The sequence below is a fragment of the Stegodyphus dumicola genome, chromosome 8 (assembly GCF_044657685.1).
Source record: "Stegodyphus dumicola isolate Sdum_Otavi_A_Nest chromosome 8, ASM4465768v1".
In the NCBI taxonomy this organism is placed as follows: domain Eukaryota; kingdom Metazoa; phylum Arthropoda; class Arachnida; order Araneae; family Eresidae; genus Stegodyphus; species Stegodyphus dumicola.
This window is the reverse complement of record NC_140775.1, coordinates 125455687-125481071: the sequence shown is the minus strand read 5'-3', so window position 1 is coordinate 125481071 and position 25385 is coordinate 125455687. Positions and strand designations below refer to the sequence as shown.

General features: G+C 32.2%; 1 protein-coding gene across 4 annotated transcripts in view; it reads left to right on the top strand.

The window, feature by feature from the left end:
- LOC118185171 (multidrug resistance-associated protein 1-like) overlaps window positions 1–25385 on the top strand; it is a 306818-nt gene that overhangs the window by 205040 nt on the left and 76393 nt on the right. For all 4 annotated transcript variants that reach the window (XM_085822378.1, XM_085822379.1, XM_085822377.1 and 1 more), the window contains exons 16-17: window positions 12138–12314; window positions 22063–22230. In XM_085822378.1, coding sequence (XP_085678504.1) covers window positions 12138–12314; window positions 22063–22230 — 345 coding nt within the window. The remainder of the gene's footprint in view (window positions 1–12137; window positions 12315–22062; window positions 22231–25385) is intronic.

The window sequence follows — 25385 nt, the reverse complement described above, 5'->3', positions numbered from 1 at the left end:
TAAATAAATATAAGTGAATACCTATTAGTAGTTCAGTAATTCAGTCTTGTGTGGTACAACTGGAAACACTTTTCCAAGCACAAACCAACTCCACAATCACTACACCAGAATCGTGATTCCTTCCTTATCTTTTCCCCATTTTTATCCTTTTTCGAACAACACACTTTGCACTGTCTTGTAGGCTCACGTTTCGCAGGAGTAAGAGGAAAATGGGATATAAAATGTCGTTCAGTAAGACGGGCAGGGTTATCTATTGTAGGTGGTCTGCCAACGTTCTTTTGTTCAGAAGCTGAATCATCATATTTATGTAAAAGCTCTTCTACATCTTGGATTCGAAATTCTAAAAATGTAATATGTTTCCCAACTACATTTTTATAGAGCAAATATGAGTTCCAGTGTACCTTGTCTAGTAAATGTAAAAATATCTTTTTATAATATTTTTTCTGACGTTTTCAGATTGTTGGATGAAGGGATATTTCCTGATCACAGCGATCTACACCACCCATAGTTAGACCGTAATTAGAAACAATCTTCGGCTTGAGTATATCTCCATTTTTTATTTTTGAGGCTGACCATGGAAGTATCATAAATACTGCTCATCAAACACACATCCTTCACCTTCGGTTGAAGAATCTAAATCATCTATATAACGTTTCAAAGAACTGGAGGCTATTTTACAACAAAAAGACCCCATGCACTTTGAACCAAATAACCTCTAACCTTTGAAATCTTCAGTAATAGTGCTGTCATCTATTGAACTGAGCGCAAATTAACTTTTCCCGAGATACAGACGGGTTTGACAAAGAGATGAAGCTGAAATAAATGTCTCCTGATATATATTCGGGTATAACAATATGATGCACTCAAAAAAAAAATTACCCCGAGTAATACTCGGGCGTGACATTTTCGAACACCAGTGCTGTACCCGAGATTATCTCAGGCATGACAGTTAAAAGGTTAATTATTTCATAGTAAGAATTTTTCTCATGTAATTGTCTCAGATTATTCAAAATTCTCAGAATATGAATCAGTTTTCTCTATAAAATTAATTTTACACTTTTCCCCTCTTCCTTTTTTTTTTTTTCCAAAATATATTTCTGGCTTTTTGCTGTTACAGAACTGGTAGGGATAATTTTTCTTTAGGATTTCAGACATTGCAGCTTGGAAAGTTTAGAAGAATTTGAAGGCAAGATTTATAGACCCACGATTCTAGAAGATTCGAGAAATATGTGACAAAATTAAAAATGTCTCCATGGTATCAACACGCAATGGACATATTTTACAGAAAGTTTGCGATGAATTTCTTACTTTTTGGAAAACATCTGAGAAAACAATGAAAACATAATATTTGAATTTTTTCTGATACTAGAATCTTTTTCTTAACATGTTCATCTTCCCTTTATTTTCTTTACTTTTCACTAGACACAAGCATGAAAAATATCAAAAATGCTTCTGATCTTATCACATGGACAGGCATTATAGAAAGGGATTTCTTAATTAATAAAAAAATTGAAAACTGAGAATTTAAAAAATTCGTCTAATATGTCATAATGCATCATACACAGAGCTGGCTCTAGGCATTTTCCCACCTGATGCAATCTCTATGGATCTTAAATTTTGCTGCCTAGTGCCTTTCTAAATTCTGCTTCCAATGTCTGCTATAAATTCTAAAAGTTTTGCCATTTTTAGATTTTGTCGTTCGGTGTGTCACTAAATTCTAAAAATTCTGCCACACCAGCTCTGTAACTGGCCTGCTTTAACATATGGTGTGTAATGAGTCATAATTTCAAGTTGATATGGATCAGGTTGGGAAAGCATTAGATTGACAATCAAAACTTTGAGATTTCACAGAACACAGAAATAAGATTTATTAATGATAAAACTTAGATATAATATATTACTTTCCCCTGTAGCGGCCATGAAAACATAATCAAGCATCAAAAGCTATAAGACATGCGTCATTCTTTCTGTTCAAGCATCAAGTGAAGATATTTTTCATTGGCATGCAGCAAGAGGGCCACCTATCTACCAAAAGACGGAACATATTCCGCCCCGATAAACATTGGTTCATTACAACATTATTATAAAGATCTTCAATTTTAGATTTAAACAATTTTCCCAAATGTTCAACAGTATATCATATAAATAACAATGCATAATAACAAATTTAAATTGAATAACAACATTAAATTTAGCACAAAAATTTACAATCAAAGCATATTTACAATCTCTAGAGTGAAAACAAAATAATAAAACTGCTAAATTACCATAATCCACAATTGTTAATCCATTCTCTGCATCTGAAACATAATTGAATTAATAATAGTAAAGACACAAATTATAAACATACAATTAATGTTTTGTATTTACCCAATAGTAAGCAGGAAAATTTATGTATAGGATGCTTCATTTCGCCCAATAAAGATTTTAGTTTCACAACATGCACTTTTCCATCAGCACCAGGATATAGTTCAATTACTTGTTCAAGTCGCCACTTTAATGGAGGCAACTTTTCGTCCTTTATTAAGACTAAGTCATTGCGGGCTAAATTTGGTTTATCCCTCAACCATTTGATATGCCTTTGTAGTTGTAAAAGATAGGCCAACATTTCCAAAAGCTCTAGAAAATTTGCTGTGTCAATTTCCATCTTTCAGCAGGTGTTAGCTTATTATTTGTAAGATCAGGTTCAGGAATTGCTGTTAATGTAGTCCCAGTTAGGAAATGCCCAGGTATTAAAGGATTAAAATCTTCAGGGTCAGATGAGATGGAAACTACTGTCCTAGAATTCAAACATGCCTCAATTTGCGTAATTAAGGTGTGAAATTCTTCGTATGTTAGAACCTGTGTCCCAATAGTCTGCTTTAAGTGAATCTTCATTTGTTTCACACCAGCCTCCCAGAGGCCTCCAAAGTGAGGTTCAGCAGCAGGGTTGAAGGTCCATTGAATATTTTCACCGCCCAAGTAGTTTTGAAATGCGTTCTCAGAAGAAAGTGTAGCTATGTATCTTCTTAATTCTCTATCAGCCCCAACAAAGTTGGTTCCTCTACCTGAAAAGATTTTCTTGGGTTTTCCTCTGCGCGACACAAATCTTTTCAGGGATGCTAGAAATGCTTCAGTTGTTAGATCACTAACTACTTCTAGGTGAATGGCCTTTGTGGTGAAACATATGTAAAAGCAAACATAACATTTATATATCATTTCCCATCTTCCATTCCTAGCTTCCTAGCTTTAATTAGGAAGGGTCATGCAAAATCCAGTCCTGTATTCGAGAATGTTCTATCTGGCAATATGCGAGAAGCTGGTAGGTCGCCCGTTATCTGACTGGATGTGCTTGTTTGATTTTTAAAACATTTTATAAATTTCCAAATTATTTTTCTTGCAATTTCTCGGCCGTTAACGATCTAATATTTCTGTCGCAGAGCAGATAATGTTAATGTGGCTCCTTTGTGAAGGTTCAATTTATGAAAGTGTTTGACTATAAATTCAGCAACCTGGTGACTCTTTTGAAGAATGATTGGATACTTTGTGTTTTCTGAAAGCTTCGAGTTACAGAGTCTACCACCGACTCTAAGGATTTTTTCTCTATCAAGGAAAGGATTTAATTTCAGGATTTTACTGCTGAGATTCTATTTCTTCCCTGCTTTCAAAAGTCTAATTTCTTCTCTAAATTCTGAATTTTATATGATTTTGAAAATCAAATTACTTGCCTTATTCAGTTCTTGAATAGTTAAAAAACTCTTGAGTTTTAAAGATGTAGGTTTAATATTGTTGCAGAATCTTAAACACCATGCAGTTACGTGTTTCAGTTTTACCCAGGATGAAAACCTGGATGTCAATTCAAATTCAGCCTCTTGGCTAATAACAGAACATACAGTAGTTAGACACTGTTCTTCCTGTACTTCTTCTACCATAGGCTCAATCAAAAGATCAAAAGATGAAGGTAGATTTTTCTCTTTTAATCACACTGGTCCATTGAACCAGAGTTTATTTCCCACTAGATCAGAAGCTCTTAATCCACTTGAAACTATGTCAGCCGGATTTTTAATTTTCCTTACAGTATTTCCCCTGCGAAGGTGATACAAGATCTTGTATTTCACATACACGATTAGCAACAAAGGGTTTCCATTTATTAGCGGTACCCCTGATCCAGTGAAGAATGATTTTAGAGTCACTAAAACAAAATACATTATTTTCTTGTATATTAAACAATTTCCTTAAATACTATTTAACTATTCTTGTGGCAATAATGGCTCCCATAAGTTCTAAACGAGGCAAGATTAAGTTTTTAAGTTGGGATACACGGCTCTTTGAAAGCACAAAAGACGTACAGCAAGAATCAGGATCACGAAAATATGCAACAGCTCCATATCCCTTGAGGCTGGCATCACAAAAGACAAAAAGCTTTGTTTTATCAAAATTTACACATTTATCATTTAATATATATTTTCTAGGAATACAAAAGTTGAGAATAACTTCAATTTCAAAATATCAAGTTTTAAATTTTCCACTCAAATCGCTGGGCAAAATTGTGTCCCAATCAGTACCCAATTCCCATAACTCTTGCAGGAAAGCCAACTTAAATTTTTGTCACAATCTGTAATAACTTTCACTTTGTAACGTGTTTCCAATAACAGGTTGTAAAAGTTCTTGTACATCTAATTTCAATGTGTCCTCATCCAAATTCCAAATTATTCCTTTAACAGCACCTTTAACATTTTCTTACCTTTAACATTTTCTTAACCAAACTATCTTCCTTATTAATTAAACCAATATCTTGCCAATGATTTTTTAAAGATATGGAATTTGATTCAAATTTTCTGAAGTTCATACCAGCGTTTTGAAGAATTTTAACTGCATCAGCTGTTAATGAAAAAACTTCGTCAGCGGAGTCTGCTCTATGGATAAGGTCATCCACATATAAGCACTTATTTGACATGTCAACAGCTTTGTTATATTTCCTTTCATAACCTTTACTATGATGTTTGATTGTGGCGGACAAAATAAATGGGCTTGTTGTCATCCCAAACGGCACTCGACACATTCGGAAAACCTTAAAGCCTAAACTATCGTCTCTGTTGTCGGAAGAATGATCAAACCACAAGAACCTTAATAAATTTCTATCTTTACTTTCTGTATAAAATCTCTACTTCTCTATAAAAGCCTTCTCTATGTGTGCACAAAAGGCAACTTTATGTAGGCGAAATTTTAAAATTATATCCAACAGGTTAGGATTTAAATTAGGACATTGATTTAACGATTTAGCTTTTTCAGACCTAGAGGAGGCATCATAAAGTATTCTTATTCTTCTTGTTACTTTTCCTTCATGTATAGTGGGCCTATGAGGCATATAATAACAGTTAGGTCCATTTTCAATAAACTTACGTGGTTCAATAATCTCCTTTTCAGCTTGTTCTCTTATTATATTATAATATTCATTATATAGGAAATCATTTCCCTTTAATTTATGCTTTAGTCCTAGAAATCGTTGTTTAGCAACGAAAAAATTATCAGCGATTTGTTATTTATCAAAAGAGTTTTGTTTCGTACCTGCTGTTATTAAATTTCAAACTATCGTTGAAATGCTTAATAGTATTCAAATCGGTTTCCGAAAATGTTTGTTTTTATTTTCAATTCCTGAATCCAATTTCCAAAATGACTGCAAGTCAAATGTGTTTCCCTCAGTGGTTGATAAAACAACATTCAAGTATTATTATTTTTTACTTTACCCATCACTGTGTATCCAAATATCGTCGGTACTATAAACAAACCATCATTTATCATTGAAATACTTCCAGTTTGTATATGCCAGAAATGCTCAGCGCCAAGTACAATATTTATGTTCTCATTAATGGGGCTTGTATCTGAAAGTTCCAAACCTTTTCTGGTCATAAATTCTTTAATGTTTTGACATGTGGATGGTGCTTGGAATTTTATTGATGGTATTAATTCTATATGATAGCTTCTACAACAAGGTAGCGATCATAATTTTTTATTTTTTATTTTAGACCATATACATCAAATTCTTGCGAGTTACTACGCTGATTTCCAAATGACTAAATGGTTAGACATTCTTTTCTAATGACTTGCAATTCTAAATCGCATGCAAAAAATTCTAAATTCTAAATCTTGTGGGTGGTTAAATTTCTTTCACTACCTGAATCAATTAATAATCTTAAGATTCTCGATTTATTTTTGCTTTGAGCAATAACAGAACATGTCTATAAAAGCACATTATTTTCAGGTTTCAGAGTATTACAGTGGGAAGTAGATACTAAAGTTTTATTTTGTGTATCTGCGGATTTAACATCTTCCATTTCTTTTGATTTCAAATGGCAGAACAGTTTATTATAATTTTTCTCGTTACAGTTCTAGCTTGGTTGTGTTTTTGACCTGCAATCCGATGACAAAATATGATTTTAGAAAGCATCTGTAACAACAACCTTCCCTTTTTAATTTGTTTCATTTTTGTTTGTGGGAAAATTTCAAACATCCAGCAGATGTATGTTCGTTTGATTTGCAAAACATTTTTACCAATGTGTTAAAAGCAGAAGCTTGTGATTTGTGTTTATAATTTTTGAATCCTTGTTTAGGACTAACCCCTGTGTATGTATTACCTTTTGACTTATTAATCAACATACTTGCTTCTTGGCATTCAGTTTCGATTTTAATGAACTCTATTAATTCACTTCAATTCAATTCAGTGTTTTGTTTTGATGAATTCAATGTTTTGGTTAGATGGTCTTTTCCTATGGAATTCAAGAGCTAAATCTTCAGGTAACAAATTAAGAATTATTGGGTTCAATAACTGTCCGTATGAACCGCTAGTAACATCTAAACTACTTAAATTTCTAACACAGATTTGTAACTGATCATAGAGCTTTCTTAACTCAAAAACATTTGAAGAACTTTTAACTGGTTCTAACTGTAACAACATCTGCATGAATTTTGATATAATAAAATCTTTACGACCAAGCCTCTCTTCTAAACTTTTAATCCATATATTACAATTTTCTTCGGATAAAGCATAACCAAATACACAATTATATGCGGAACCAGATAATAAACTTTTCAAATATGTAAACTTATCTATTTTAGATAAATTTGGATTAGAATGACTAGCATTATCATACAAATTAAAGCATTCGGGCCATTTACTGGGATCACGAGCAAATTTTTTTATGTTTAATTTAGGTAACTTTACTGAAGCACTACTTGTAACAACATATTTACCATTCAATTTACTACTAATACCATTACTAGTTGTAAATATACTTCTTTCAACAACTTCATTGCTGTTAATTTTCTTTACTTTGCTAACAATCTTAGCTTTAAACTATTCTTTTTCATCAAGTATAAGAGCATCGATCTTTGAGTCGAAACTTTTAAGTTTCTCATGATATTCAATTAACAATTCATATTATGAATTTAAATCTTCTAGATGTTCTTTATTTAATTCTTCCGATAATAGTTTGTCAAGTTTATTTAGAAGTGTAGTAACTTTACTATGTACAATAGCACATTTCTTTTTCTCTTTTGCTAAATCATCCATTATGTTTCGTTTTCAAAGATCAATACTAAGAACAAATAAATCAAAATTTTTACCTTTCAGTAGGTAATTTATTTTTTCACGGGTTTCAGACACCAAAAGAATGATGTGTGATGAGTCATAATTTTAAGTTGTTATGGATCAGGTTGGGAGAGCATTAGATTGACAATCAAAACTTCAAGATTTCACAGAACACAGAAATAACATTTATTAACGATAAAACTTAGATATATTACTTACGCCTATAGCGGCCATAAAAACATAATCAAGTATCAAAAGGTATAAGACATGCGTCATTCTTTCTGTTCAAGCGTCAAGTGAAGATATTTTTCATAGGCATGCAGCAAGAGCACCACCTATCTACTGAAAGACAAAACACCATGTATATTACATATTTCTTCTGAATGTTCATATTACTAAAGAATTTAAATTAGCACTTTTTCTATACATTCTAAATGCATTTAATGCTTTTTAGAATAACAGAAATCCTTAATTAAATCCAAAAATTCTAAAATGAAAAGGAAACATGTTGAAGAAAGAAACTGAATGTTAACTTCCTTTTGTAGTTAAATTAATCACTCGTAAAATGATTGTAAAAGACAAACATTTATTTGAAGATAAATCTTAATAACCTATACGTAACGTATTCGTAAACGTACATAACATAACAAACGTACTTACTGCATCGTACCATTAAACATTTGAAGCGTACATCATCTGAAAGTATATTTTTAAAATTATATATAGAACGACATCCAGAAATTAGCTGTTGCCATTTTCTCAATAGATATTTTGTCTAATAACAATTAAATAATTTACAATCGTTCTTACATGAATACATAAAGAAAATTATTCTTCAAAGATATGTGCAATTATTATTATGTAAATTATCCAATTGTTTATGATTTCAGCCTTTACTATAATTTCCTATTTCTGTTTCCTCATATGACAGAGTTACTGAGCCAGATTAAATTTAAATTGAATTGTATAATCTTTGACCACATTTTTAGTTTGAATTTGACTATTTTTGTTTAATTACGTCACCGTGAGCTGTAATTGATTTTGTTAGCGTCAGAACATGCCTTTATGTTCTAAGTTCTTTTTAAGAGACTTATTTAAACCTTTGTCTGATATTATAGTTACTTTCAGACATAGTGATAATTTGCTTTGTTGGGGGTTTTGGACTATTTAACTTTTACCAGATCATGTAAACTCTCATAGGTACATTGTGAAGAGGTTGACAAGTTAGGAGATAAAGCATGCAGAAACTAAAACAAAACATGCGAGCATTGGCTTAAACATGCGAGCATTGGCTTGTATATTGAGACAAATCTTTAATTGTTAGAAAAGATGCTTAAAGAGAAGGAAATCGATATAAACTAGCCAAAATGTCTGGGAAAACTTCAAATTAAAATGACGGATAAATATTTTGTTGAGTGTTGTTGTTACAGAACATAAATGTTTTGTAGCTTTTAATGTGTAATTATCGTAATATCGTTTAAGAATCAATGTCATAAATTACATGTATTTTAAACTGTGAAATTTGATTAGATTTTGCTTTTAATAGGGCTTTTTTAACAATATTGTTAAAAAATAAAATTTAAAATTGGCCATGTAAATCCATAATGATTAAGGTAATCTAACTAATTTAATTATTTATAACTAACTGCTTACCCTTAAAAAGTATCTCTACATATTAAAGCAATTGCCTTTCATTAATACCACTGAGGTCACAAGATAAAACACAAAAGTGTAAACATTCAAGTAAAACTTATTCTTTGTATCTAGTGAGACTTAATACAAAACAACTTATCACCTCTGGTGCTCTAATGGCTTACTGGAACCTTAAAGTATATTAACTGGGTTACAACCCCTGGAACTCTACACGAAACTACAACTCTAACTGCATCAAACAGAGCCTGGCTAACTTTCAGCACTTGCCAACCATGCCTACATCAGGCCTTTCAGGTTAGTTCTAATCAGCAGGTCTCTTTCTAGACAAGCAGCAGCGGTGACAACATTCAGTCTTTTGTTATGAATCATGCTGATTATGATCTTACTTCTCATTTTAAACTATGCTGTTTGACATAAAAATCTACCTGCTACTTACTAACCTCTAGACACACCAAATATGTGACAAAATGAGACATGAAAAAATCAATATAAAGCTAACTGTTAGTAAAACGTAAATGTCACTTATCTGCTTTCAAATATGTCCAGCTATTATAAGTGTAATATTTAAATGCTACTTGATAAATTGCATAAAGTTTATTTTATTCTCAAACATATTAATCATTATGTTAATTAATTCATATTTAGCAATAATGCATACTATTTAGGGATCTATTTTATTTTTAGGATGATATTACAAAAGTGAAATTCGGGTACAGATAATATTTTTATTTGAATTTGGGGAAAACTTTTTTATCTACAGGGCAGGGAACTGTATATCAAAAATTCTAGATATGCTCATTTTAAAATTATTTTGCGACATAGCTATTAAACTTAATTTTATGGTTTAAGTGCAAAGATAATAAATGAAGGTAGCACACAAAATGTTAAAAAAACGCCCCTTTGGACGTAATTTAAAATCTGAAAACTTCAGATTTTTTTTTTGTGTGTTATTTTTAAAATATAGTAAAAATATTACGCAGTTGTTCTAACAACTTGAATGAAAATAATATAATCTGAATAAAGTTATATGTGCTGTTCTAAAAAGCATCAGCGGTCTGTTTAAGGAGACTTGCTGAATATGTGTCAGTAATAACTTCTTCTGCTGCTGATTAATTTATTTGTCAGACTAACAGGTGTCAATCAAATATTTTTTGGGAATTTTATGATTTATAATAACTTTCACACAAACAAAATTATTGTTGATTTACTGTCATTACTAGTAATTATGATGAAGCCTCTCATTGTAAAGTGTATAATTTTTCTCCCAATATCATTGTACTTTGTATAATTTCTTCTCTATAACATATATAATAACAGGCTAATTGCCATATCTTGCACATCTTACTTAAAACAATTTCAGTTTGAGTCAAAATTTGCCATTGAATTTAAAAAAATTAAGCAAAATAAGAAAAGTTTAGAAAAGATACTGTTTTGATTAATTATTGGAAAAGTTAAACAACAAGAATCAGCATAATGTTTGTAAATTTTGCAGGACTAGTTTCGATGGTATAAATACAGAACCCTCTTGTTCAGCTGCCTAAATGCAAATGAACGAGATAGAATATGGTGATAAGATAAGAATGACTGGATAGCTACTGGCACCGTCTATTTATAAAACACAAAAACTGAAACATAATTTCCTTAAAGGCTGAGGATAAAGATGGATTGGAGTTAATGTCGTTAACAAGAACAGAAAGATTTTTTTAAAGTGAAATAGCTCTAGAAAATCTAATTCACCAATGGAATATGTTTTTTGAATAATTTTGGCTGAAGAAAAATGGAAACTCGAAATTTTAAGGCTATCTTAGTTTGATCAACATAAATTAAACCACATTTGTAAGAAATTCCGTAAATACCCCAGAATTTCATATCCGAAATGGGTCCTTAAGTATAGAACTGTGAATTTTATTGATAGAAGGAAAAATTACCTGAAAGTTAAATTTCTGTAAAATGCATGCAGATTTATAGCTAATCGATGGAAAGAAAGGAAGGACAACAAAATCTTTATAGCCTCCTAAAGTGAGAGGGTGCCTTTTGATATGTTAGGGTAAGAATTTTTTAACCGCTTGGTTAGTAATGGTTGAATAATATTGGGCTTTTCATCCAACATTATTAACCAAGTCGTCAAAAAATTCTCATCTCTATGCATTATTTTAATCTTAATTAATATTTTAAAATTTACTGTTGAATAACATTTTCAGTAATATCAATTTTTAATCGAAATTCTTTATTAAATATATGCCAGCTTTTGAAAATTTTTTTTCATAAAATGTGTTTTTATAATAAATAGATAATCTTAAAAAAATTAAATTTGCATCTGAAATTTTTTCAAAGTTAAACTTCTTAAATTTATAGAGATGACTTTTTTTAATTACTTAAATAAATCAAGAGAAATCATTGAAATAAATCAAGAGAAGTGCATTTATTGTTATAAAATATTTTATCCAACAATCCAGTTATATAAATGATTTATTAACTGTTATAAAATATAATTATTAATGCATGAAGCCTGTCAGGTATACATTAGGTATTTTACAAATTAATGATTTGTATTTTTTAGTATATATTTTGATAAAGATAAAAGAGACTGACATAAGATCATGTAAATGTGCCATTTGTATATTGTTAATATACAAATGGCGCATTTACATGATTAATATACAAATGGCACATTTACATGATTTACATGGAAAAGTATCATGCCAAAACCAAAATGCTAGGTTATAAAGGCTTTAATTAATAATTTGTTATAAATAATTAATGTTCATGGGTATAACCTGAACAATTTATAATCATGCATAAATAAGTGTGTGCTTATTTATTTATTTTTAAAATTTATTGACAAAATTTGCATGCTTTTATGTTAACAGATTTAGTGTGTATTTGATGTTAAAGTTTAGAAACTGTTTTGTTGTAGGGCAGAACAGCTTATGTTTCTCAACAACCTTGGATTCAAAATTCTACCTTGCAAAATAATATTTTATTTTCTAAACCCTTGGATAAGGAGGAATATAAAAATGTAATAGATGCTTGTGGATTGACACCAGATTTGTCTATTTTACCAGGAGGTGACCAAACTGAAATTGGAGAAAAGGTGATTACAATTTTGTCATGTTTTTCAGATTATAAAATGCATTTTTGTTTAGAAATTTGACTAAACTGTGTTATATATCTTATGGTAAAAAATATGAATATAATTACAAAATGTTTAAGTTATTGTCATTGCAGAACATAATTTAATCTCTATTTAAGCAGTCAAGATATTTCAGAAGTCAAACAACAAAAATCAGCATTATACCTATAGGTATAACGCTGATTTTTGTTGTTTGACTTCTGAATTAGTATTTATTCGGCGTGTTATTGTGTCTTAGTCAAGATATTTGTTTGCAGGAAATAGTTTAGCCTGTGTCAAATATACTGAATTTACAATGAACAAGATAATTGAATGAGTGAGTAAATATTGTTAATAAAATGTAATTTACAGTATGGCAATTAAAGTATCTGCTTCTTCATTGTTCATAGGCTTCGATTAAGAATTACAGAATTTTGTCAGTTAAATTAAGTACTTTATATTATATAGATTATATCAGTGAGGTATTTGTCTACTACAGTGATTAATCTGAGCTTTAAAAACTTATGATAATTCCTTATAATGCTGTGGACTACACTTACCTCTCTATTTGAACAGGAATTTTCTATTTTTGTAAGTTTCTGATTTTTAAAAGCGCAACTCAGTTAAAGAAGTTCTGAATGGGCAAAAAAGGGGGAATTAATTCTTTTTTTTTTTTCTTTTTCTTTATTATATTTTTTTTTTATTATCTGAATAACAATGTCTGCATGTTTTCAATAAATAATGGCCTGTTAATAACAGGCTTGTGAAGGATGTTCTATTATGGTTAGGATCAATACTTTTTGTTTTATTTTAGTAAAACAGTTATTCTGTGGAAAGACATGTTGCTGTCATAGCTTCCTGAAATACGTAATGAAATTTTGTGAATTTGCTTATGTAGTGTGTCATAACTAACACATATTTTCTTTTTTGACAGATTATTATATTCTGTTTAACTTGTTTGTTGTTATATTAAAAGTCTACATGAAATTACTTTTTGTAACTGTATAATAAAATCATCGAGCATTTGATGGAACTGTGAGCATTCAGAAGAATTTATCTGGAATTTAGACAAAAGTATAACTTATGCTAAATGCAGTTGTTTCCATAGAGTATTACTGATAGTAATCATTTACATTTAGTTTCTTTCATCTGTACTTGTGCTATTTCAAAAGTTTTATAAAACATTGTTTAATGAATTCATGATTTAATCATTAAATTTTGCATTTCCTGCCTAAAATGCCTTTTATTAATAAAGTCTTTAATCCGAACGTCCATAATCCGGACCTCAAAGCTACAAACTTTCTTCGCATGCGTAAATGCATCATGTTTAAAGGTATTATGCGCATAATACATTTATGCATGCGTGTTTAATGTATAATGGATGGTATAAACTAAACTAAAATTATCTAATTATCTATTTCAGTTAATGTTGCAGATTGCGTTGTTCCTTAATCTTCTAATTGGATCCAGCTTATTATTTTTTGCAGACTATTAGAGCATTTTTATAAAAAGTAAGCTTGAACTTTCGATTATGTTTTAATTCTGGAGCTGCCAAAGAATCTACAAAGCGAAAGCATGTTTTGATGTCCATTAAACAAAAAGTGGAATTTCTGCAAAAAATGGATAAAGGCATGAAGAAAGTGACAGAGAGGTGATTTGTTTCTCTTACGATTCCGAAATCTGTTTATCAATTTCACGCTGCTATGTGGGGGGGGGGGAGTAACGTTGCGGCATGCAATGAACTGGAAGTTGATCTGTCAGCACTATCCTCATCTTCAGGGCAGATGTTTTTATTTTATTCAGCTTATAATTTCTTACTAAATGTAGTGTTTTTCATCTCGATGTACTCCGATTTGATTTAAATCAATTTCCTCGTCATTATAAATATCACGAATATGCATCAAATAGTTTTCTGGTTGCAATTTTCTAATTTCGACTATGCATAATGTATGCTTTGAAATGTGTGTGTAATGTATGCGCGCATTGAAAGAAATGTTTAATAAAGTAAACAAATAAATATTAAGCTTTTTTTAAAATTTTTGATACCCTTTAGATCATAATTGCTCTTTATTTCATAAATTATGGTTTCATATTTTTAATTGTATAATTTCTGCATGCAGTCTTTAAATTGATGATCTATAATCGTGAAAAACCCGTAATCTGGAATCGCCGAAGTCCCAACGAGTCCGGATTAAAGACTTTGTATTGTAGTCTATTTGTTCTAGTTTCTTCACTGTACTTTTGTGAAAAGTTCAATTTGTTTAAGATCGTCCTGTATTTATTTTTTGTCTAAGAAGTTACTGTGCTTACTCTGTCTGTAATGAACTCAGTACCTCTGATAAATCTAATTTTCAATAAATCTTCTTAAATATTTTATATCATATTTTTTATTTTTTCAATATATGGTATCAGGTTTCACTTACTTAAAAAATTATTAATATTTGCCGAGAATAATTTTTATTGCTGATGAAATTCACTTTAACTTAAAATACATCTAATTCTTTTATGTATTTTAATCATCACTATTATAACATTGAGTTTTACTGTTTATCTACCTTTTTATTTGTGTGAGTGATAGTTGATGTTAAAAGTCCCTTTGTGTTACAAAGTGATCTTTCATATTTAAGAACTAATTCAGAATTTCTCATGGCTTTCATGAATGTAAGTAAAGTTGGTCTGAAATCTTATGAAGTCCTTATATGAATTATTCATAGGTTTGAAGACTAAAACTTTCCAATTGAGGGATACTTAAGTTATGCTCAGATTTTGAAAATAACAATAATAATAAATATTTTTAAAAAATTTAAATAACATTTATTAAGACACAATAACACGCCGAGTAAATACTAATTCAGAAGTCAAACAACAAAAATCAGCGTTAATTCACAAAATTTTCACAGGACTAGTTTCGATGGTTTTACCGAACCATCATCTTCAGCTGCAAAACCGCAAATGAACAAGATAGGAAATAATGTTTAGATAAGATAAGAAAGCCTGGACAAGAATAAGCAAGTGGCGCCATCTGTTGGCGAAACCAAATTAGGATCGTTAACTAGAACAGAAAGATTTTTATGAATGTGAAATGCCTCTAGAAAATCCAGTTCTCCAATGGCAGATGTTTTTTGAATAATTTTGGCAGCAGAAAAATTGAAAGTGTGATTTTCGGACCAACAATGTTGAGCAACAGAAGACTTCTGTGTTTCCTTTCTTCTAACATATGCCTCATGTTCTTTGACGCGAAATTTTAAGGCTCTCTTAGTTTGGCCAATGTAAATTAAACCGCACTGGCAAGGAATCCTATAAATACCCCAGGAATTCATATCCGGAATGGGGTCCTTGAGTATAGAAGTTGGAATTTTATTGATGGGAGAGTAAACAACCCGAAAGTTAAATTTCTGCAAAATATGTGCAACTTTATAGCTAATTGATGGAAAGAAGGGAATGACAACAGAATTTTTATAATCTCCTAAAATAAGAGTGTGGCTTTTAGTGTGTTGAGATGAGAAATTTTTAACTGCTTGATTAATAATGTTGGGTGAAAAGCCCCTGTCAATAGCTATTGCTTTTAAATAATTTAGTTCTTCATCAAGGGCTAGTTTGGAGGAGCAAACTTGAAGAGCACGGAAAACATAGGAATAAAATGAAGCTAACTTTTGTTTAGTCGGATGACATGATTTAAAGTGTGGTGGAAGGCAAACCGATGAAGGTTTACGGTAAACTGTAGTACTGAAGTTGGATGTGTTACGTGTGACCAGAATGTCGAGAAACGGAAGAGAATTGCAAGTCTCAAGTTCAAAAGTGAACTGAATAGCAGGATCAATAGAATTCATTGTTGAAAGAACAATATTTAAATCATCTTTATTACCTTCAAACAGGGTAAAAGTATCGTCTACGTAGCGGAACCATGGCGGGAAGTTTAAAGTTTCAAACAATTTTGATGCATAATAATGCATGTAGATATCAGCCAGGATGGGACTGAGGGGGGGGGCTTCCCATGGCTAATCCCTCAGTTTGCTTGTAATATTTATTTTGGAAAACAAAATGTGTTTGTTTCAAACAGAGTTGAGTGAGAGAAATTAGCTCATCAATTTCGATGCAAGAGAAATGAAATTCGCGAAGTCTGGTTTCTAGACATCTTAATGCACCCTCCACTGGGACATTGGTGAATAATGATTTTACATCAAAAGAAACCATGAGTAAATTACGAGGAGAAATGTTTTTAACCTTTTTTACAAACTCTATTGAATTTTTTATGGTGTAAATGTTATTGTCTAATAGAGTTGAAAATCTAGAAACTAAATATTTAGCTAATGGATACGAGGCAGTACCTAAATTTGATACAATAGGGCGGAAAGGAATACCACTTTTGTGAATTTTCGGAAGAGCATATAATTTGGCACAATTCGCAACAGATGGGATAAGCGAATGTTTTAAGTTGCTTGAAATGATTTGCGAAGATTTTATCGCAGTTTTTATTTTGGATAAGTCCGAAGGTGAAGGATCTTTAGGGATCGGATTATATGGTCCTTCGTTTAAGAGTTTAGTGACACCATCGATGTAAGTGTTCTTATCCATGACGACTATCTGGCCACCTTTGTCGGCCTTTGAAATGACAATATCCGGGTTAGAATGAATCTCGCGCATTGTAGCTCTTTCTCTCGCAGTTAGATTTGGTTTCAAAGGTTTATTATTGAATTTCACATTATGAGCGATAAGATGCCTAATCATTTCTTTCTGTGAATCTGAAACTTTACTGAACTTGATCGAAAAAGCTTTCAAGTTCACTAAAGTTTCAGATTCACAGAAAGAAATGATTAGGCATCTTATCGCTCATAATGTGAAATTCAATAATAAACCTTTGAAACCAAATCTAACTGCGAGAGAAAGAGCTACAATGCGCGAGATTCATTCTAACCCGGATATTGTCATTTCAAAGGCCGACAAAGGTGGCCAGATAGTCGTCATGGATAAGAACACTTACATCGATGGTGTCACTAAACTCTTAAACGAAGGACCATATAATCCGATCCCTAAAGATCCTTCACCTTCGGACTTATCCAAAATAAAAACTGCGATAAAATCTTCGCAAATCATTTCAAGCAACTTAAAACATTCGCTTATCCCATCTGTTGCGAATTGTGCCAGATTATATGCTCTTCCGAAAATTCATAAAAGTGATATTCCTTTCCGCCCTATTGTATCAAATTTAGGTACTGCCTCGTATCCATTAGCTAAATATTTAGTTTCTAGATTTTGCACTCTATTAGACAATAACATTTACACCATAAAAAATTCAATAGAGTTTGTAAAAAAGGTTAAAAACATTTCTCCTCGTAATTTACTCATGGTTTCTTTTGATGTAAAATCATTATTCACCAATGTCCCAGTGGAGGGTGCATTAAGATGTCTAGAAACCAGACTTCGCGAATTTCATTTCTCTTGCATCGAAATTGATGAGCTAATTTCTCTCACTCAACTCTGTTTGAAACAAACACATTTTGTTTTCCAAAATAAATATTACAAGCAAACTGAGGGATTAGCCATGGGAAGCCCCCCCCTCAGTCCCATCCTGGCTGATATCTACATGCATTATTATGAATCAAAATTGTTTGAAACTTTAAACTTCCCGCCATGGTTCCGCTACGTAGACGATACTTTTACCCTGTTTGAAGGTAATAAAGATGATTTAAATATTGTTCTTTCAACAATGAATTCTATTGATCCTGCTATTCAGTTCACTTTTGAACTTGAGACTTGCAATTCTCTTCCGTTTCTCGACATTCTGGTCACACGTAACACATCCAACTTCAGTACTACAGTTTACCGTAAACCTTCATCGGTTTGCCTTCCACCACACTTTAAATCATGTCATCCGACTAAACAAAAGTTAGCTTCATTTTATTCCTATGTTTTCCGTGCTCTTCAAGTTTGCTCCTCCAAACTAGCCCTTGATGAAGAACTAAATTATTTAAAAGCAATAGCTATTGACAGGGGCTTTTCACCCAACATTATTAATCAAGCAGTTAAAAAATTCTCATCTCAACACACTAAAAGCCACACTCTTATTTTAGGAGATTATAAAAATTCTGTTGTCATTCCCTTCTTTCCATCAATTAGCTATAAAGTTGCACATATTTTGCAGAAATTTAACTTTCGGGTTGTTTACTCTCCCATCAATAAAATTCCAACTTCTATACTCAAGGACCCCATTCCGGATATGAATTCCTGGGGTATTTATAGGATTCCTTGCCAGTGCGGTTTAATTTACATTGGCCAAACTAAGAGAGCCTTAAAATTTCGCGTCAAAGAACATGAGGCATATGTTAGAAGAAAGGAAACACAGAAGTCTTCTGTTGCTCAACATTGTTGGTCCGAAAATCACACTTTCAATTTTTCTGCTGCCAAAATTATTCAAAAAACATCTGCCATTGGAGAACTGGATTTTCTAGAGGCATTTCACATTCATAAAAATCTTTCTGTTCTAGTTAACGATCCTAATTTGGTTTCGCCAACAGATGGCGCCACTTGCTTATTCTTGTCCAGGCTTTCTTATCTTATCTAAACATTATTTCCTATCTTGTTCATTTGCGGTTTTGCAGCTGAAGATGATGGTTCGGTAAAACCATCGAAACTAGTCCTGTGAAAATTTTGTGAATTAACGCTGATTTTTGTTGTTTGACTTCTGAATCAGTATTTATTCGGCGTGTTATTGTGTCTTAATTATAGAAGCCCCAAACAGGCTTACATTTTGCTTTCTTTTTTGCACGTGGTGTGGCCGCCATTTTGTGATTGTAGGAGTTTCGGTGAGTACATTTTTGCAATTTTCAAGTTATGTTTATGTTTTGTACATTTGGGTATTGTGCTTTGCTTGTCTGATTTGATGCATTTTGCTTACAAACATTTTTTTTTCTATTCATTTCAGTGATTGATTTTTCTGCTATTTTGTGTGTACTTTATGATTGCTCAGTTAATTTAGTTTGATTTTCTGCATTGTTTATCATGCCTTCATCCGTTAATCGTTTCACTAAATTACGCCTGAAACGGCAAAAATTCCTGAATCATCTTGACTTTTTACTTAAATGCAAATGTAAAAAATTGATCCCCAATTTTATTCAAATCAAATCTAATCAAAAACCTTCGATTCGCGTTTCAAGAATTCTGTTAAATTGCAAACTTGCCTTACTTCGGTCCGTGATAAGGGATACACGTCAACAATTGTCCAAAATTGAATATGAACTCTATAAGCTTCATCTGGAACTCGCTAAAACATATCCAAAATTCACTGCCCTTGAACAAAAGTCTTGGTCTAGAACGGAGAATGCAGTTAACCGTCATAAAAACACCCTTGCAGTTAAATTCGAAAAACTTCTTTTACAGTCTTCCAGTTCAAGTAGTTCAAAAAATCTTCCCATTGTAAACATCAAGCCAATAGTTAATATTTCTAATGTTAGTCTTTCAGAAGAACAAGAGAGAATTCTAAAATATAATTTTAACTTCTCACAAACCTGTAAACCCTCGATTCCAAAGATTTTGGCTCCTATCGAAAAAGCTTTCAAGTTCAGTAAAGTTTCAGATTCACAGAAAGAAATGATTAGGCATCTTATCACTCATAATGTGAAATTCAATAATAAACCTTTGAAACCAAATCTAACTGCGAGAGAAAGAGCTACAATGCGCGAGATTTATTCTAACCCGGATATTGTCATTTCAAAGGCCGACAAAGGTGGCCAGATAGTCGTCATGGATAAGAACACTTACATCGATGGTGTCACTAAACTCTTAAACGAAGGACCATATAATCCGATCCCTAAAGATCCTTCACCTTCGGACTTATCCAAAATAAAAACTGCGATCAAATCTTCGCAAATCATTTCAAGCAACTTAAAACATTCGCTTATCCCATCTGTTGCGAATTGTGCCAGATTATATGCTCTTCCGAAAATTCATAAAAGTGGTATTCCTTTCCGCCCTATTGTATCAAATTTAGGTACTGCCTCGTATCCATTAGCTAAATATTTAGTTTCTAGATTTTCCACTCTATTAGACAATAACATTTACACCATAAAAAATTCAATAGAGTTTGTAAAAAAGGTTAAAAACATTTCTCCTCGTAATTTACTCATGGTTTCTTTTGATGTAAAATCATTATTCACCAATGTCCCAGTGGAGGGTGCATTAAGATGTCTAGAAACCAGACTTCGCGAATTTCATTTCTCTTGCATCGAAATTGATGAGCTAATTTCTCTCACTCAACTCTGTTTGAAACAAACACATTTAGTTTTCCAAAATAAATATTACAAGCAAACTGAGGGATTAGCCATGGGAAGCCTCCCCTCAGTCCCATCCTGGCTGATATCTACATGCATTATTATGAATCAAAATTGTTTGAAACTTTAAACTTCCCGGCATGGTTCCGCTACGTAGACGATACTTTTACCCTGTTTGAAGGTAATAAAGATGATTTAAATATTGTTCTTTCAACAATGAATTCTATTGATCCTGCTATTCAGTTCACTTTTGAACTTGAGACTTGCAATTCTCTTCCGTTTCTCGACATTCTGGTCACACGTAACACATCCAACTTCAGTACTACAGTTTACCGTAAACCTTCATCGGTTTGCCTTCCACCACACTTTAAATCATGTCATCCGACTAAACAAAAGTTAGCTTCATTTTATTCCTATGTTTTCCGTGCTCTTCAAGTTTGCTCCTCCAAACTAGCCCTTGATGAAGAACTAAATTATTTAAAAGCAATAGCTATTGACAGGGGCTTTTCACCCAACATTATTAATCAAGCAGTTAAAAAATTCTCATCTCAACACACTAAAAGCCACACTCTTATTTTAGGAGATTATAAAAATTCTGTTGTCATTCCCTTCTTTCCATCAATTAGCTATAAAGTTGCACCTATTTTGCAGAAATTTAACTTTCGGGTTGTTTACTCTCCCATCAATAAAATTCCAACTTCTATACTCAAGGACATCATTCCGGATGAATTCCTGGGGTATTTATAGGATTCCTTGCCAGTGCGGTTTAATTTACATTGGCCAAACTAAGAGAGCCTTAAAATTTCGCGTCAAAGAACATGAGGCATATGTTAGAAAAAAGGAAACACAGAAGTCTTCTGTTGCTCAACATTGTTGGTCCAAAAATCACACTTTCAATTTTTCTGCTGCCAAAATTATTCAAAAAACATCTTCCATTGGAGAACTGGATTTTCTAGAGGCATTTCATATTCATAAAAATCTTTCTGTTCTAGTTAACGATCCTAATTGCAATCCAAATTTGCCTTCGGCTTTTAGAGAAATTATGTTTTAGTTCTGGTTTCGCCAACAGATGGTGCCACTTGCTTATTCTTGTCCAGGCTTTCTTATCTTATCTAAACATTATTTCCTATCTTGTTCATTTGCGGTTTTGAAGCTGAAGATGATGGTTCGGTAAAACCATCGAAAAAAGTCCTGTGAAAATTTTGTGAATTAATGCTGATTTTTGTTGTTTGACTTCTGAATCAACATTTATTAAGATTATTCTTAAATTTTGGAGTAATCGGTGATATTTAATTTTCATGTAGATAAATATTCAAGATAAGTTTCTCATCAGGAGCCATTTGATTTATGTAATGAATAACATTTTTCAAGAAAAGGGATAAATTTTACTCTATATTTCTTGTAAATTTTCTGTGTGTATGCAAGCTTATTTATATTATTAATTAAAAATGCTTTTATTTTAGGGTATCAATCTCAGTGGAGGACAGAAACAGAGAGTTAGTCTTGCCAGAGCAGTTTACTCAGCTGCTGATATATATTTTCTAGATGATCCATTATCTGCTGTTGACTCACATGTAGGAAAACACATTTTTGAGAAAGTTATTGGGCCAAATGGACTACTCAATAATAAGGTCTCTTGTTTTAAATTTGTTGATTTATATAATGGCCTAATTATTTTTCATTGTGATTTAATTATTATTTTGTATAAATAAAGTCTGTACATATAGAATATTGTTAATCGCAAAAAATTTCTGGTATCATACTTTGATGAAAATATCCATTTTGATTACTCCCGTACTCATTTGGATGATTTTTCTTATGATGTCTGTATGTACAGACTTTGTTTCCAAAATGGATAGGAAAATTTGTATATGTATTCAGAAAAAATTTTTTCATGACGTCTGTATGTATGTATCTCGTATAATTCAAAAACAATTAGCCATAGAACATTGAAACTTTTTATGTGGGACTACTACAACATCTAGTTGTACACCTTCCTTTTTATTGCAATCAACCAACAAGGATGTTTGAAATGAAATTTAACAAAATACAATGCATTTGCTTCATTTTTCTGTAAAATTTGTTTTTAAATGAGTTTAAATTTGTGTTTCTGTAAAATTTGTGTTGAGGGTTTTCTTTACTGTATTGATTAGTGCTGAAACGTTGCTGCCTTTGTTAAGTTATTTCTGGAGCAGTTATGCATTATGCTGGACTGATAAAACTAATAAATGCATTACTCTATTTTATTCAAGACTAGATGCAAACATGTAAAGTAGGAAATGACTTCCTTCTCTCACTCTCTCTCTCTTCTTCTTTTTTTTCCCCCTGAGTATTACTGTTATTTATAATGAAACAGTAAAATGAAATGTATGGTATCAAAGAAATAAGAAAGGGGGTTTAAAGTTTTGAATTTTTTTCCTGAAAGGCAAACCATGTTGAATAATTCTATTACAACTAATACTGATATAAAAGAACATGTTTTTAAATTTAATTTTATTTCATTGATCATAATGTAACTAATTTAAAAGTATATTTTAAAAAATATGATTCTCGTTTTATGAAATTTTTTTAAATGCAAAATTTTGGAAAGACTAAAATGTGAAGAAAGAGAAACGAATTAATGCAATAACACTGTTGATTTAAAATTTTAAAAAGGTGAAATCGAACATCGAAGCCAGTTAGAACAAATGGCAAACTTGTTTACTGTTGTGAACACAAATTAGTATCGAATATCTATCATATTTATGAAATTTAAATTATTTAAGCCCCTTGAAATGATTGATGAAATAGCATAGAAATAAAGATAAGCCATGATGCAACATTAAATCTTATTCATTTGAAAACTGGTCTTAAATTGTAGGAATATGATGAGAATAACAACATATGAAAATACTGCCATTTTTAAATTAAAGTGTGTTGGTATATATTGTATTAGCTGGCATTTTAGAGATTGACATTCTGCTCATACTCAAATAAGACTTTCTTGTAATAAGCATTAATTTGACGGATGAAAGATGTGTGAAGTCTGATTCATTAATTAATTTATCATGATAAAGCATGCAAGGCTGTTTGCTTAAGGAGGAATGCTTTCTTTTGGGATATTATAAGCAAAGAAACATACGATCCTAAGAGATTAATTTAAGAGATACTAGTCTTGTATTCAAGTTACATATGGAAAAAAGCTTAAATATGCAGAGTGTTTCAAAATGTATCGTTCAGATTTCATGTAGAGGTAGGGAAGACATCAGAAAATAGATTTCACACAGAAAAGTATGTCCGCAAATGTCATCTACATGAACAAAATGGACAAGTAAAGTTAACACAATTAAACAGTACAGTTTAGTGGTAACAATGTGATCTTTATTCCAACAACGTAAAGTAAAGGTTCACATTAGGTGCTCCAAAACTGCGACCATTTACACGAATGCAGGATTCACAGCTCTGTTTGCATTGACTGCCAAATATTTTCAAGAAAGCCTAGCATATCATGGACAGTTCATGCGGTGGCCACTATTCATGCAACAAGGTCCATTTCACTATTGATGGGAGTCTCGTACACATGCTCTTTCATGGCTTCCCACAAAAAGAAATCCACAGGTGGTATATCAGGTGACCTGGGTGCCCAAATGGTAGGTCCACCGAGCTTCGAATTTTCAGTTCAGGTTATCACACACATCAGTTGTGCTATGGGTTGGAGCCCCATCATGCTGATACCACATATCTTGGTGGATATGCACAGGAAGAGCACCCAGAAAAGTCGGAAACACTGTCTCGAGAAAGATTAGGTATTTCTGGCCAGTCAGGGAAGTAGCCAAGAAAGGTCCCAACAAACAGTCATCAATGATTCCAGCCCACATATTTGTGGCAAAACGATGTTGCGCAGCAGGATTTCTCATACCATGTGAGTTGTTGCAAGCCCACACATGTGAATTGTGTGTATTGAACACACCTTCACGAGTGAATGAAGCTTCATCTGTGAAAAGGACAGAAGCTGGAAAACTGGGATCCACATCACCTTTCTGCATGAACCATTATGCAAATTCCACATGCTTCATATAATCATTAGGATGAAGTAACTGCACCCTTTGTAGGTGGTAAGTTTTCTTGTACAGTATCCGCCACACTGCTAAGTGAGATACCCCAAGCTGCTGATCAATAGCTCATGTGCTGGTATTCAGATTATCTTTGATGGACTATAGGACTTGTTCTACGATGCTAACAGTCTGTGTCAGTCGTCTTCTCTCCATATCCTGCATGTTACTGCGCAGTGAACCACGTTTGCATAGATTGCAATCCAGACATGCAAACATATTCTTCTGTTAGGGTATTGGTCTTTGTAAACTTGTCTAGCTTGGCGGCTGCTTTCACCAGCTGCCTCATATGCAAGATGCATATCTGCTAGCTCTTGATATGTAAAATGATTCATCTTATCACTAGTAAGTCAGTTTGTACACTAGATAACAGCAGGAGTGGTCAGGCGAGCTGTACACTGGTTGAGTACACATAGCACCCTCGCATACATTAGTGGACACAGTTTCCTATGTGAAATCAGTTTCCCAACATCTTCTCTACCTCCCCACAAAATCTGAATGATAAGTTTTGAAACACCCTGTATACTCAGCCAACCCATCCACCATAAACCCTATCTGGGCAAGTTATATAGTTCAATTACCCACTCAGTCACTTGTAAACACAAGCATTGATGGGAAAACCATGATCATAGAATTATTATTTATTAGTTTGCCAAGAAAAATTTGTGTAGTTAGGAATACCTCTTAAAGTGAAA